The 16,512-nt window shown below is 36.3% G+C and overlaps 1 protein-coding gene across 1 annotated transcript in view; it reads left to right on the plus strand.

Annotated features, from left to right (window-relative positions):
• The window catches only part of DNAH12 (dynein axonemal heavy chain 12), a 233,836-nt gene that overhangs the window by 93,156 nt on the left and 124,168 nt on the right, over positions 1–16,512 (plus strand). The window contains exons 21-29 of the mRNA XM_024123804.3: positions 1,074–1,195; positions 1,290–1,572; positions 3,883–4,002; positions 4,314–4,470; positions 4,701–4,873; positions 8,711–8,863; positions 9,111–9,350; positions 9,687–9,932; positions 10,258–10,377. Coding sequence (XP_023979572.1) covers positions 1,074–1,195; positions 1,290–1,572; positions 3,883–4,002; positions 4,314–4,470; positions 4,701–4,873; positions 8,711–8,863; positions 9,111–9,350; positions 9,687–9,932; positions 10,258–10,377 — 1,614 coding nt within the window. The remainder of the gene's footprint in view (positions 1–1,073; positions 1,196–1,289; positions 1,573–3,882; positions 4,003–4,313; positions 4,471–4,700; positions 4,874–8,710; positions 8,864–9,110; positions 9,351–9,686; positions 9,933–10,257; positions 10,378–16,512) is intronic.

The following is a 16,512-nucleotide window of genomic DNA, read 5'->3' on the forward strand; positions in this document are numbered from 1 at the left end:
AATTGATATAGCCACTATGGAGAACAGTATGGAGGTTCCTTAAAAACTAAAAATAGAATTACCATATGACCCAGCAACCCCACCACTGGGCATATACCCAGAGAAAACCATAATTCAAAAAAACACATGCACCCCAATGTTCATTGCAGCACTATTCACAATAGCCAGGACATGGAAGCACCTAAATGCCCATTGACAGATGAATGGATAAAGAAGATGTGGCACATATATACAATGGAATATTACTCAGCCATAAAAAGGAACAAAATTGGGTGATTTGTAGAGACGTGGATGCATCTAGAGACTGTCATACAGAGTGAAGTAAGTCAGAAAGAGAAAAACAAATATTGTATATTAATGCATATATGTGGAACCTAGAAAATGGTACAGATGAACCGGTTTGCAGAGCAGAAATTGAGATATAGATGTAGAGAAGAAACGTATGGACACCAAGTGGGGAAAGTGGTGGGGGGTGGGGGTGGAGGTGGGATGAATTGGGAGATTGGGATTGACATGTATACACTGATGTGTATAAAGTGGATGGGTGATAAGAAAAAAAATAAATAAACATTAAAAAAAAATAGTGACAGCACAGTGTATACCGATATCAAAGCATCAAGTTATATGTCTTAAATATATACAATTTTTATTTGTCAATTATACCTCATAAAAGCTGAAAAACAGCAGCAACAAAAAAGAAACTGGTAGGAGACTGGATTTAGCTCATGGGATGTAGTTTGCCAACTCATACCATAGATTGTTTATAGTTGACAGTTGTTAATGCAAAAATTAAATCACACACCAACCTAGCAGACTCTTCCCACATCATTCAAAACAATATAGGAGAAATGAAAATATGCATGATAATCATAATTTCTCATTTATAACTAGCATCTTTGGATAAGAATATTTGTGATTTATTGAATTCTAATAGTTTTACATTATAAAAAATTTCCTGATAATTTTCATAAACCTTTTGACACCTTAACATTTTTGACATATAAGTTAGTGTTTAGGTCTTATCATAATATCTGATATATCAGTGCTGACCTGAATGAATTGGTCTCTTTTAGGTTCTTGCTGTTACTTCTTTATCAGGTTTACTGGAAAAACTGCAGAACTGCAATGAACTTTTGGAGAAAATTATGAAAGGCCTTAATGCATACCTTGAAAAAAAACGACTTTTCTTCCCTCGGTATGATGGATAATCAATTGTGCTATAATTAAAGTATTTTCTGATGTGTGATGAATTATAACTAAAACTTTTGTATTTGCATGTTTTTCCCTAGTTTTTTCTTCTTATCTAATGATGAAATGTTAGAGATTTTGTCAGAGACCAAAGATCCACTTAGAGTTCAGCCTCATTTAAAAAAATGCTTTGAGGGCATCACTAAATTGGAGTTCCTTCCCAATTTGGACATTAAAGCCATGTATAGCTCCGAAGGTGAGCGAGTGGAGCTGATCGCACTTATTTCCACGTCTGCAGCGCGAGGAGCTGTGGAAAAGTGGCTCATTCAAGTAGAAGATTTGATGCTCCGGAGTATTCATGATGTGATCGCTGCAGCCAGGCTGGTATGTTTCCTAGGATTTAATGTATATCCTATATTCTGTAAATGCTTTCTTTTAGGAGGTTTTGAATGGGTACCAGTAAATGAACACTTAAGGTCTTACTATTTTAAGCCATTTATTATTTTCTTTACTCTTTGTTCCTAATATTATTATTAAAATAATAATAGTAGTAAGAATTGATAATAATATGTGATTAAGTGCTACAAAAGAAAAAAGGTGTTATGAGAAAGAATAATAAGGTGTATATAATTTAGAATGGGGAAGGTGGGTTGCTAGTAATAGGCTCTTAGAGAAAGTAAAGTTGAAGCTGAGACCCAAAGGATAAGTAGGAATTAACCAGATAAATAGCAAATGGGAGACACCTAAGTATCCTGTGTAAAGCCCCTGAGATAAGAAAGAACCTCAGACATGGGTGTTAAATGCATGATCTAGTTTACTTATTGCTATTTACACTCAAACAATTACTTAAAAACTCAAAATGAGATGAACAAACATTAGCAGAGGATCTATAATATTTGAGAGAAATATAACACGTAGGCACTACATGTACCTCACTTTTGCTAATTCAATTAACCTAATCTTGAATGATAAACCAGTATATTTCTTCCTTTAGGATCACAAAGGAACAGTTGTGTAGTAAAAATGTCATTTAAAAAGGCTTTGCAGCCTTATATCCAGCAACTCACTTTATATGAGTGAGGAATCCTTTTTCCTTCACCAAGAGCCCTATGAGAATCACCTTCTTGCAGTGACGATTCTGTTCAGCTTCAATGTTCCTGCAGATAAATCTTGACTTTTTCTCTCCTTTTTTCTATTTATGATTCCAAACAAAGTAAAACACATAGGAAAGAATCAACATTGTCCATGAAAGTATTTCCTTGATCCATATAGAAATTTACCTTCTATGTACCTAGCAATGGCTCATCAATTCTTCGAAACTCAGCCTTCTTTGAAAATTAGGTTAATTTGTCATTTGCATTTATCTATAAATACTGCTAATAAAATGCATTTTAATAGTAGATATTTATATCCTTATGTTTAATATTCTTAAATCTAAGGTGGTGTCATTGTATTAAAAATATAGTTTCCAGGGAATTCCCTGGCAGTCCGGTGGTTAGGACTCGGCACTTTCACTGCTGTGGCTCGGGTTCAGTCCTTGGTTGGGGAACTAAAATCTTGCAAGCTATGCCGCATGGCCAATAAAATATGTGTATATATATATATATATATATGTGTATAAAGTTTCCTTTAGTACCGAATCTTCATACTTTGTTCTGCGGTTGTTTTTTTTTCAGTTTTTACTTTGGATCTGCTATTATCATTTACTTTTGAAACAAGTTATTTTTAAAAAGACTACCCCCCCAATAAATCCATTTAAATGCATTTTGAACATAAAAATGTTAGAAGAAATGAAAGTATACTTTGAACTCAAAAGCATAGATTGTTCAATTGTATATAAATGAACAAATATATTATTGTTTAAATTATATATGCTGGTCATACAAGTGTTTCTTTTTTTTAAAATTTATTTATTTTTGGCTGTGTTGGGTCTTTGTTTCTGTGCGAGGGCTTTTTCTGGTTGCGGCAAGCGGGGGCCAGTCTTCATGGCGGTGCGCGGGCCTCTCACTATCACGGCCTCTCTTGTTGCGGAGCACAAGCTCCAGACGCGCGGGCTCAGTAGTTGTGGCTCACGGGCCTAGTTGCTCTGCGGCATGTGAGATCTTCCCAAACCAGGGCTCGAACCCATGTTCCCTGCATTGGCAGGCAGATTCTCAACCACTGCGCCACCAGGGAAGCCCCATACAAGTTTTTAGAAAAGCTATGGATAAATAATACAAGGGTTCTAGCTACTAGGTCAGTTTTCTACTAGATGGCATAGTCTTCTTTTCAATTAAATCTTGGTATCAATATATATAACCTATTAGACTGATTTATTTTGTACTTTAGTAAACCCTCATATTTCATTATAATAGAAGTAATATGTATTCTATGTAGAAAACTGACAACTCCCCACAGCAAAGAAACATAAAATTCCTACGGAAAATAATTTCCAGAAGAATCAATAATCAAATCCTTCCAAAGATAACTGATTTTTAACATATTGGTGCTCATCTTTCCATTTTTTATAAATAAATATTTCAAAAATATGATTTGTAAAAAATTTTCAGGTCTTTTAAATAGTCATCTAAAATTTTTCATGACTACATTCTAGCCTACAAATGTACCAAATATTGCACTTCTGTATTGTTAAACATTAAGCTTTTTTCCCCTTTTGTAAACTTTTAAAGTTAGAAATGCATTTTAATTACTCAGGCTTATCCAGAATCTGCAAGAAGAGACTGGGTTCAAGAGTGGCCTGGCCAAGTTGTACTTTGTGTTTCTCAAATGTTCTGGACCTCTGAGACACAGGAAGTTATAAGTAGTGGGACAGAGGTAAATCATTACCTTAAATAACATTCTTCTTAAATAACTTTCTTTTCTACATGCTATGTTTTTTTAGTTAGCTTATCTATTATTTGCAAAGGTAACCTTCCCCCCAATTTCTACAAGTAGCATTAAAATTGTACAATTATTTCAAAACTTGTTCTTAATTTTTCTTATGCTTAGAGAAAAATCACTCTATTCGAGAACTCATTTCTATATTGAGCTATATTATGATGTCAGAATTGTTAAAGAGTAAATGTATGAAATACATGTTTTAGCTACTATATAACATTAGGTTAATTTTTTTTTTTATTTTGTAGGGATTAAAGAAGTACTATAAGGAACTTCAGAATCAACTAAATGATATTGTAGAGCTGGTAAGAGGAAAACTGTCGAAGCAGACCAGGATTACTCTGGGGGCTTTGGTTACTATTGATGTCCATGCTAGAGATGTGGTTATGGACATGATTGATATGGGTATGTGACTCTTTTTAATTTTAAAAATAAGATATAGATAACTTTTAGAAACAAGGACTTACACTGTATGTCTTTTTCTCTCTCAACAGAGTTTATTTTATGTGATCTTTTCCATAAGTTAGAAAACATGAATTATTTTAATATTTGCTGTTGTAAGATGATAAAATACTTATTTTTCAAATTATTTCCATTTCAGGATTATCTGTCTTGTTTTACTTTATTCCTTTTAGGTGTCTCACATGATACAGATTTCCAGTGGCTTGCTCAGCTTCGATATTATTGGGAATATGACAATGCTCGAGTTAGTATCATTAATTGCAACGTAAAATATGCTTATGAATACCTTGGTAACTCACCTCGACTTGTCATTACTCCTCTAACTGACAGATGTTACAGAACATTGGTATGTGTTTAAATTATTTTAATTCACACATTAAAGATTCCTTTTTGGTTTGGTGTCATATTTTCTTGTCTAAATTTAACATGGCTATCCTCATTTTATTCTCTTATCTGTATAGTTGAATACAGCTATCCCTTCCTAATCCCAAATTCCCTTTATGTGAAGTTATAGTAGTGAATATTTACTTCTGCGTGCTCTTGTAGAATACAAGAGTGTGTGAATTCTAATGTTTGAAAATCGTGAGTCACTCCCGTTGGGGATAATTAGAAAAAGGAAGGTACTGGAGATTTAAAGAAGAAACCAGAGCTTCGGAAATGGTATCAGTTTTTGCAGTGGAGTTCTGGGAGAGATGACAAGAAGATGAAGGAAGCACATTTGGGCCTTAGAACTCCAAGTTAGTTTTGTTGAATAGGAGAGGGAGAGCTGAAATGTAGGCCGGTGGTTCCGAGGGCTGTGCTTGTTGGGAAGCTATGGAAGATAAAGCCATGACTACAGAAAACAACAACAACAACAACAACAACAAAGTGAAACGCTGGGAATTGCGTTGTCAAATAAAATACAGGACTTTCAGGTAAATTTGAATTTCAAATAAACAATGAATAGTTTGTTAGTAGAAATATGTCCTAATTATTACATGGGGCATACTTATACTAGCAAATTATTCATTGTTTATCTGATTTTCAAATTTAACTGGGCATCCTGTATTTTTATTTGCTAAATCTGGCAACCCTACCTGGGAATTGAGGAGATGCATCAAGAAACACCAATCCACCTGTGCTGAGTAAGTAAATTAAAGTGTCTGAGTTTTCTGGAAGCAGAAATGAAATGGGGATTATTGGGCAAATGATTTTCCAGGGAATGCTCTCAGTAAAAACCCATAAGGAAATGAGGAAAGCAGGTGGGAAAGCTAAGCAAAGATGTGGTTTTGATGGATGTATGGCCTTGGCCTGATCTCATGGGGAGCGTTGGAGCATGAATGGCATCTCAGGGGTACTTCACTTTAAGGCAAATGTGTCTAGCTTTTCTATCCCTTTATTATCATTGGCTATGGTTCACTCCTGGGGCTAGGGGCGGGTGTGAATAAGCTTTCAGGTGTTTGTGGATAGGGAGCTCCTATTAATTGAGGGCAAATCTCAGGAGAAAAGGACAGTTGTGAGCTATTTGTAGATGACTGACAGCAATTGGAAGGATGGATGCAATGACCAGTTAAAGAATCTGAGTAAGGTTCTAGTGCATCTATGATAAAAAGTTTCACCAAATCCTCTTTCTCAGGAAGCTACCTGAAGGCCAGACCACATCTGTCTTGTTCTCTACTCTAGTGATTGACAAGTACATAAGTTACTCCCTAAATATTTGTTGAGTAAATGAATCTCAAGCTTCTGTGTCCTCAGACCTGACTGAAATCAGCTGTGAATATTTGTAAGGTGGACGCTAAGGACTTTGAGTTGTATAATCAAAATCACATTAAACACTTGTATACAACACTAAACATTGAAAGTCTCCTATTATATTTACTATCCATAATAAAGGGAACACATTTGTAAGCATTTTTTGGAAATTATAAAGAAGGGAAAGACTGAGGTTTCCAGCAATCAAGTTAATGGACATTAACAGTATAGCATTTACTATAAATTTAAGATGGGTAAAATATGATTGATATTGTCTTTATTTAATGAGCTCTCTCTATTGTTTTATTTTAGTAAATGTGAAAATATTTAAGATTTTCATAGGTCTATCTATTATTTTTTTAATACTTAATTTTTTTAGAGCAGTTTTAGGTTCACAGCAGAATTAAGCAGAAGGAACAGAGCGTTCCCATATATCCCTTGCCTCCCCAAATGTACAGTCTTGGTCCTTTAACCCTATTTTATCTAAAAGGAATTAAGTTTCACAAACTCTCATAGCCGTTTTCATGAAACAAACTTCATGGAGAGAGTTGACTGTAACTTGTATGCATATAAAAATTTCCAACCATTGTTCTAGTCACTCTGGGGACCCAGAAAGAATTCAGATACTGCTGATGTTACTCTAAAGGAGCTTAAGGACTGGGACTTCCCTGGTGGCACAGTGGCTAAGACTGTGCTCCCAATGCAAGGGGTCCAGGTTCAATCCCTGGCCAGGGAACTAGATTCCACATGCATGTTGCAACTAACAGTTCTCATGCCACAAGTAAGGAGCCTACATGCAGCAACTAAGACCCAGCACAACCAAATAAATAAATAAATATTTTTAAAAATTATTAAAAAAATAAAGGAGCTTAAGTACTAATTGAGAGGGAAAAAATGTACATAGTTAACTGTAATGTGAGTGTTGCTGAACCAAATGAACTAGGTTCATTTGTCTGACTCTCTGCAGTAAGCCAAATGCTGAAACACTGAGGTTTGCAGCAGAGAAAGTGCTTATTCACAAAGCAGCCAAGCAAGGAGATAGGAAAACACCTCAAATATGCCTCTCTGAAGGCGAAGGGCTCAGGATATCTATGGGATAAAGCTGAGGTGTGGGGAGCGTGGGGAAATGTAATTGAAAACAAGAAAAAGGTGAGGCAATCGTTGCTCCGCACATATGCACCCAAGCCATAGGCTTTTTCATTGGAGGAAAGCTCAGAAAGTAGCCTAGCTAGCATGCCCCGAGGGTGGAGTTTTTGGCCTCTGACATCAAAATGTCACCGAACGGACCCTTGCCCATGCCCAGATGGAGGGTTGGTGGTCTTAACCCTCTTAATCAGCTCAAGCTTGATTTGACACAGTAGACTCCAAATATGTAAAAAGCAACTTGGGCAAACATCCAAATGCCCAGGCTACAGGATGCTTGGAGGATACGCCAGCTTTCATAAAAACAATAAAAGTGAGTCCAACCAGCGAAGGTAGGTCACAGTTTACCATTTATCAGTGGGTAACTGATAACTACTCTGGGTTTCACAAGGTTGAAAGTGATACTACTGGTTAGAGAAGTACAGAACAATACTATGGGGATGGAGAAAATGAAGAACATACCGAGAGTGGAATGCAACAGCAAGGGTGAATCATAGACAAAATTATATAGTAGGTCATCTGTTTATTTTCCCACTGATGGGCCCCCATTTATGAACCTCACTTTTAGGTGTTTTCTCTCTTCGCAGCTAGCCGTAGAGGTTGTCATCATTGATCTCTACAGCCATCTCCATAACCACTTCTTTCTTTAATTTTATATTATTTTATTTTATAGGAGATGGAGCAATCTGCTCTCTCTTTTTTTTAAAAAATTAATTGGTTTATTCATTCATCTCTGGGTGCATTGGGTCCTCGTCGCTGTGTGCGGGCTCTCTCCAGCTGCAGCGAGCAGGGGCCACTCCCTGCCGCGGTGTGCGGGCTCCTCACTTCAGTGGCCCCTCCGGGGGCTCTAGTTGTGGCACACAGGTCTAGCCGCTCCGCGACATGTGGGATCTTCCCGGACCAGGGCTCGAACCCGTGTTCCCCGCATTGGCGGGCAGATTCTTAACCACTGCGCCACCAGGGAAGTTCCTCTGTCACCACTTCTAATTAAACTTTTCTGACCAAATGTTAACACTTCAAGGCTGGATTCTCTTTGTTTTTAAAGGCAAATGGGATACACATGAAGTATTAGAAAATAAGGAGACTTTTATACAGTTTCACTTTTTTTTAATATTCATTAAACTGCTTTTTCTTTGTGCAGCTAGAAAATTGAGTGCTAAAAATTAACCGAATGATGTAATTGTATTACTGCCTCTCTGAAGCTACAAATAAGACTAAATCCACTTTATAAGCAATTGTCCTATTATAGGGTTTTTTGTTTGTTTTCAGTTAAGCATGGATTTCTTTTCACGTTTATTTTTCTTTTCAGATAGGTGCCTTCTATTTAAACCTTGGAGGTGCTCCAGAAGGGCCAGCAGGCACAGGAAAAACTGAAACCACCAAGGACTTGGCTAAAGCTCTTGCTGTACAGTGTGTGGTATTCAACTGTTCAGATGGGCTAGATTATCTAGCAATGGGAAAGGTAAAGTTACATATTAAATGTTACAAATTTACAGCTAGGTCAAACTGGATAAACTGAAGCAAACTCGTTTAAAACACTGAATGTGGTTTAAGCATTACTTGACTTTTTTTTTTTTTTTTAGGGGTAAAGACATTTTTATCCTTGGGGCTTTTATTAACTGTCACTTTTGACTTAAAAAGGTTAAATTTTTGTTTTAACAAATGATGGCCTTTCCTACGAAAATCATCTCCTTTTTTCTTGTCCTCAGTTTTTTAAAGGATTGGCTTCTTCTGGTGCTTGGGCTTGCTTTGATGAATTTAATCGGATTGAATTGGAAGTGCTGTCAGTGGTAGCTCAACAGATCCTTTGCATTCAGAGAGCCATTCAACAGAAGCTAGAAGTGTTTATTTTTGAAGGGACAGAACTTAAGCTCAATGCAAACTGTTTTGTAACTATTACTATGAATCCTGGCTATGCAGGACGTTCTGAATTACCAGATAATCTTAAGGTAATATTTTTTTAAAGAGTGTAAATTTGGTAATCAAAAGTAACAGCATAATCTACTCAAAATGGTATAATTTTCTCACATGTATTTGTAATCTCCCTTTTACCTTTTCCATTTGCTATAAGGTAAACCTCTAAAAACTTTTTTAGATGTCTAAAAAAAATATTAGAGTACAGAAAAATGTTAAAGTGCTACTGAAAAAATTACAAAGTTAATGAAAAGGTGCTGCACTGGGGGAATAAACTTGAATATCAACACATTATCTTTGGGTGCTTATGCTCAGCTTTAAAAATGGTTTCCTTTATGTAAATAATATATTTCATTTATTATATACTTCAGGTTCTTTTTAGAACAGTGGCTATGATGGTTCCAAACTATGCCCTCATAGCAGAAATCTCCCTCTACTCCTATGGATTTTTGAATGCAAAACCTCTGTCTGTGAAGATAGTAATGACCTATAGGCTCTGCTCAGAGCAGCTCTCATCACAATTTCATTATGACTATGGAATGCGAGCAGTAAAAGCAGTTTTAGTGGCTGCTGGAAACCTAAAACTAAAATTTCCAAATGAAAATGAAGATATACTTGTAAGTATTAAATATACACATTGTGAAAGTATCTGTAGGAAGATAACTTTTTCAGCAAGGTTGATCATGAACTATAGATAGGCAGATAAGAGAGTTGTTGTTTTGAGCCTTTTTACGTGGGGTTGAAATGATAGTTTTGAGGTTCTGTTTTTCATTATACTTTGTATGAATCCAAGGACCATTAGGTTTGACAGTGTAGTATTGGCTTTTTAGTATGGGGATTCCATGGAACAATGTAAAAGAAACTTTGACTTTGGTGCGGTGGGGGTGAGAGAAGGGCAAATACTGGCAATTAACTTATCTTGCACTTTTTGGATGGTTTTAGCTTCTTCGATCAATTAAAGATGTAAATGAACCAAAGTTTTTATCACATGATATACCTTTATTTAATGGAATAACTAGTGACTTATTTCCTGGTGTTAAACTTCCTGAAGCTGACTATCATGTAAGTAAACCTGTGAGAATGACTTGTTCTGCAAGTAAATTCATCTGGTGACTCAATAGTTTTCCAAGTTTTATTAAATGAGTGACTTATTCTGTTTGGAGGATAAACCCCTATTTTGACCACTTTAATTAATGAGGAAGAGTAAATTTTAGTACCTTATGTTATATGATAGTAGGGTTAACAAGATTCAGGTCAAAGATAATGTTTATTTTAAGATAATACATATTTTATTTCCTATCTTGTGATTTATAATATTTACTACTATGTATACTATAATACTATTATATACCTCTGCAGGTAGAAAAGATGATAAACTGAAAGTGGTAAAACATCCTATAGTTTTTTTGTACAGCAAAATGATTCAGTTATATATATATATTTCAGATTATTTTCCATTGTAGGTTATTATAAGATATTGAATATAGTTCCCTGTATTATACAGTAAATCCTTGTTGCTTATCTGTTTTATGTATAGGAATTTGTATCTGTTAATTTCAAACTCCTAATTTATCCCTTCCCCATCACTTTCCCCTTTGGTAACCATAAGTTTGTTTTCTGTGTCTGTTTCTGTTTTGCATATAGATTCATTTGTATTATTTTTTAGATTACATATGTGAGTGTTATCATAAAATATTTGTCTTTCTCTGTCTGATTTACTTCACTTAGTATGATATTTCTAGGTCCATCCATCTTGCTGTGAATGTTAGCCTTCTTTTTTTTTTTTAATCTTCAAATTCATATACTACTATACGTCCTATGGCAGGATCAAAATAAGGTGATTCTAGGCGGTTTTCCAATACCTAAAACTAATTCTGTGATTCTCTAGACACCCACTGGGTGTTCAAAAATTCAATTCAATTCTGACACTAACTGCCTAGAGTTAGTGTCAGTCCTACAAGACTGCCTGTCACTTCATACAAAAGTCTCAAGTCCTGGGCCACCTGTACTTCTGACTGACGGGCTATAAACCAGGGGTTTCCCTGACCCCTCCCCACCCAGGTTTAATAATTTGCTAGAACAGCCCACAGAACTTAGGAACACAATTTACTTCTGCTTACCAGTTTATTATAAAGGATACTACTCAAGAACAACCAAATGGAAGAAATGTATAGAGCGTGGTACGCGCAGGTGGCAGCGTGGAACTTCCGTGCCCTTTCAGGGAGAGTCACCCTCCCTGTACCAGAAGCTCTTGAATCTCATTGTTCAAGAATTTTTATAGAATTCAGTCATCAGCCCCTTCTTCCCCAAAGGTTGGTAGGGCTGAAAGTTCCAACCCTCTAATCACTGCAACTTTTTGGTGACCAGCCCAATCCTGAAGCTATCTAGGTTCCCACAACAAGTCACCTCATTAGCATAAACTCAGGTGTTATTGAAAAGGGCTCTTTATGAATAACAAAAGATACTCCTATCACTCAGAAAATTCCAAGAGTTTTAGGAGCTCTGTGCCAGGAACCGGGGACAAAGACTCTATATATTTTAGTATTATATCACAGGTGATTATCAGGATGATTCAAGATACACTAATATGATTTTTTAAATCAAAATAAAAATACAAAATTTTAATATTCTCTTGGAGAACTCCTGTACTCCTATGAATATAGCACATAGTTTCATGGATTCATAGAATCCAGTTTGAAAAACACTACTAGGAGTCAGTGCTGGGAGGTGTGAGGCTGCGCAACTGTGTATGCCTGCAACTGAGCTGCAGCGGAGCCAGGGTCATAGAAAAAAAAAAAAATACTACAAGCATACCTCATTTCATCGCACTTTGCAGATGCTGTGTTTTTTACAAATTGAAGGTTTTTGGCAACCCTGTGTTAAGCAAGTCTATCAGTGCCATTTTCCCAATATTTGCTCACTTGTTGTCTCTGTGTCACATTTTGGTAATTCTTGAAATTTTGAAAATTTTTCATTATTATTATATCTGTTATGGTGATCTGTGATCAGTGATCTTTGATGTTACTGCTATGACTCACTGAAGGCTCAGATGATGGTTAGCATTTTTTTAGCAAAAAAGTATTTTTAATTAAGGTATGTGCATTGTTTTTTAGACATAATGCTATTGCACACTTAACAGACTCAGCAGGGGTCCCCAACCCCTGGGCCTCGGACTGGTACTGGTATTGGTCCACGAGCTCTGGGCTGCACAGCAGGAGGTGAGCAAGCCAGGGAAACTTCATCTACCACTCTCTATCGCTCCCCGGCACTCACATTACCACCTTACCGCCTGAACTATCCCCTTACAACCCCATGCCCGTCTGTGGAAAAATTGTCTTCCACAAAACCAGTCCCTGGTGCCAAAAAGGTTGGGGACCACTGGACTACAGGATAGTGTAAACATTACTTTTATATGCACTGGGAAACCAAAAAATTTGTGTGACTTGCTTTGTTGAGATATTTACTTTATTGCAGTGATCTGAACCAAATCCACAATATCTCTGAGGGATGCCCGTACTAACTATAATACCTTGCTTTTTAATATGTATCGTATTACTTTGTTTTTCATCTACTGACTTCTTTTGGGTTTCAGGTAATGTTTATTACTTCATTCATCTTCTCTGTTGGCTTTTTAATTTTACCTCAGTGGTCACTCACAGATTGCAATACACATCCTTGATTTATGACAGTTTACCTCAAGCTTGTATTCTAAACCATTTCAGACACAATATAAGAATTTTAAATGGTATAATTCCATTATCCACTCATCTCTGCCCATTGTACTGTTGTCACGTATTTTACTTCTACATGTTATAAACTCCACATTTTTTGCTTTAGGTATTAGTATTTGAAAAAGAAAAGTCTTTTATATTTACCCTTTCTAGCTTTTTAATTCCATCTAGCAGATGTGTGCTTTAAACTGGGATCTTTTCCCTTCAACTTTAAGAACTTTCTTCAGTATTTATTGTGTACCTGTTGAGTCTTCTGGCAACAAATTCTCTCAGTTTTTGTTTTGAAATATCTTTATTTAGACTTCATTTTTTGAAGAATATTTTCACTAGGTATAGAAGTCTAGATTGGCAGGAGTCTCCCCCCCGCCCATCATTTTAAAGATGTTATTCCATTAATTCTTGGCTTTCATTGTTATGCTTAGAAGTCAGGAATTTTTCTTATGTATATTTCCCTGAATGTAATATGTTTTTTCCCCTCTGGCTGTTTGAAATATTTTCTTTCTTTCCTGGCTTGACTATGTGCCTAGTGTTGTTTGCTTTTTACATATCCTACGTGGGATTTGCTGCACTTCTTGAATCTGTGTATTGCTATCTTTCTCCAGAAAACTCTCAGTAATTATCTTTTAAAATATTTCTTCTACCCTATTTTCTCTCCCCTGTCCTTCTGGGGCTCCAGTTACATGAATGTTAGAACATTTTATGTCAACTCACATGTCTCTTATGCTCTGTTTTTGCTTTTTATTATCTGTACTTTAGTTTGGATAATTTTTTTGACCTGTCCTTAAGATTAATGATCCTTTCCTTGGTTTTGTTCATTCTGCTGATAAGCCTATCCAATGAATTCTTTTCTTTTTTTTGGCGGGGGGGAGTACTGCATCATGCAGCATGTGGGATCTTAGTTCCCTGACAATGGATTGAACCCTCGCCCCCTGCAATGGAAGCACAGAGTCTTAACCATTGGACCACCAGGGAAGTCCCTATACAATGAATTATTTATTTATTTAAAGAGATCTGTATTGGAGTATAATTGCTTCACAATACTGTGTTAGTTTCTGAAGCGAATCAGCCATATGCATACACATGTCCCCATATCCCCTCCCTCTTGAGCCTCCCTCCCATCCTCCCTATCCCACCTCTCTAGGTTATCTCAAAGCACCAAGCCGATCTCCCTGTGCTATGCTGCTGCTTCCCACCAGCCAACTATTTTACATTTGGTAGTGTATATATGTCGATGCTACTCTCAGTTCGCCCCAGGTTCCCCCTCCCACCCCATGTCCTCAAGTCCATTCTCTATGTCTACCTCTTCATTCCTGCCCTACAACTAGGTTCATCAGTACCATTATTTTTTTTTAGCGTCCATATATATGCGTTAGCATACGGTATTTGTTTTTTACTTTCTGACTTCACTCTGTATGACAGACTCTAGGTCCATCCACATCACTACAAATAACTCAATTTCGTTTATTTTTATGGCTGAGTAATATTCCATTGTATATATGTGCCACATCTTCTTTATCCATTCATCTGTCAGTGGACATTTAGGTTGCTTCCATGTCCTGGCTATTGTAAAAAGTGCTGCAGTGAACATTGTGGTATATTCACTTCAGCACATAATTCTTTGTGAATTATGGTTTTCTCAGGGTATATGCCCAGTAGTGGGATTGCTGGGTCATATGGTAGTTCTAGTTTTAGTTTTTTGTGTAACCTCCATACTGTTTTCCATAGTGGTTGTATCAATTTACATTTCCACCAACAGTGCAAGAGGGTTCCCTTTTCCCACACCCTTTCTAGATATTTTGACAATGGCCATTCTGACTGGCATGAGGTGATACCTCACTGTAGTTTTGATTTGCATTTCTCTAATAATTAGTGATGTTGAGCATGTTTTCATGTGCCTCTTGCCCATCTGTATGTCTTCCTTGGCGAAATGTCTATTTAGGTCTTCTGCCCAATTTTTAAGTGGATTGTTTGTTTTATCGATATTTAACTCCGTGAGCTGTTTGTATATGTTGGACATTAATCCTTTGTCTGTTGTTTCATTTGCAAATATTTTCTCCCAGTCTGAGGGTTGGCTTTTGGTCTTGTTTATGGTTTCCTTTGCTGTGCAAAAGCTTTTAAGTCCCATTTGTTTATTTTTGTTTTTATTTCTGTTACTCTAGAAGGTGGGTCAAAAAAGATCTTGCTGTGGTTTATGTCAAAAAGTGTTTTTCCTATGTTTTCCTCTAAGAGTAATTAGGTGCCTATTTGTGCGTGGGTTTATCTCTGGGCATTCTATCTTGTACCATTGACCTATATTTCTGTTTTTGTGCCAGTACTATACTGTCTTGATTATGGTAGCTTTGTGGTATAGTTTGAAGTTGGGGAGACTGATTCCTCCAACTCTGTTTTTCTTTCTCAAGATTGCTTTGGCTATTCGGGGTCTTTTGTGTTTCCATACTAAATGTAAAATTTTTTGTTCTAATTCTGTGAAGAATGCCATTGGTAGTTTGATAGGAATTGCATTGAATATGTAGATTACTTTGGGTAGTATAGTCATTTTCACGATATTGATTCTTCCAATCCAAGAACATGGTATATCTCTCCATCTGTTTGTGTCATCTTTGATTTCTTTCATCAGTGTTTTATAGTTTTCTGAGTACAGGTCTTGTGCCTCCTTGGGCAGGTTTATTCCTAGGTATTTTATTCTTTTTTGTTGCAATGGTCAATGGGAGTGTTTCCTTAATTTCTCTCTCTGATTTTTCGTTGTTGGTGTATAGGAATGCCAGAGATTTCTGTGCATTAATTTTGTATCCTGCAACCTTACCAAATACAATGATTAGTTCTACAAGTTTTCTGGTGACATCTTTAGGATTTTCTATGTGTAGTATCATGTCATAGGCAAATAGTGACAATTTTACTTCTTCTTTTCCAATTTGGATTCCTTTTATTTCTTTTTCATCTCTGATTGCCGTGGCTAGGATTTCCATTCATTTATTAGTTGTAATAGTTTTCTGGTGACATCTTTAGGATTATCTATGTGTAGTATCATGTCATCATCAAACAGTGACAGTCTTACTTCTTCTTTTCCAATTTGTATTCCTTTTGTTTCTTTTACTTCTCTGATTGCTGTGGCTAGAACTTCCAAAACTATGTTGAACAAGAGTGGCGAGAGTGGACATCCTTGTCTAGTTCCTGATCTTAGAGGAAATGCTTTCAGTTTTTCACCATTGAGTATGATGCTTTCTGTGGGTTTTTCATTTATGGCGTTTATTATGTTGAGGTAGGTTCCCTCTATGCCCATTTTCTGGAGAGTTTTTATCATAAATGGGTGTTGAATTTTGTCAAAAGCTTTTTCTGCATCTATTGAGATGATCATATGGCTTTATTCCTTAATTTGTTAATGTGGTGTATCACATTGACTGATTTGCTTATATTGAAAAATCTTTGCATCCCTGGGGTAAATCCCACTTGATCATGGTGTATGATC

Source organism: Physeter macrocephalus, chromosome 18 (assembly GCF_002837175.3).
Source record: "Physeter macrocephalus isolate SW-GA chromosome 18, ASM283717v5, whole genome shotgun sequence".
NCBI classification, from domain to species: domain Eukaryota; kingdom Metazoa; phylum Chordata; class Mammalia; order Artiodactyla; family Physeteridae; genus Physeter; species Physeter macrocephalus.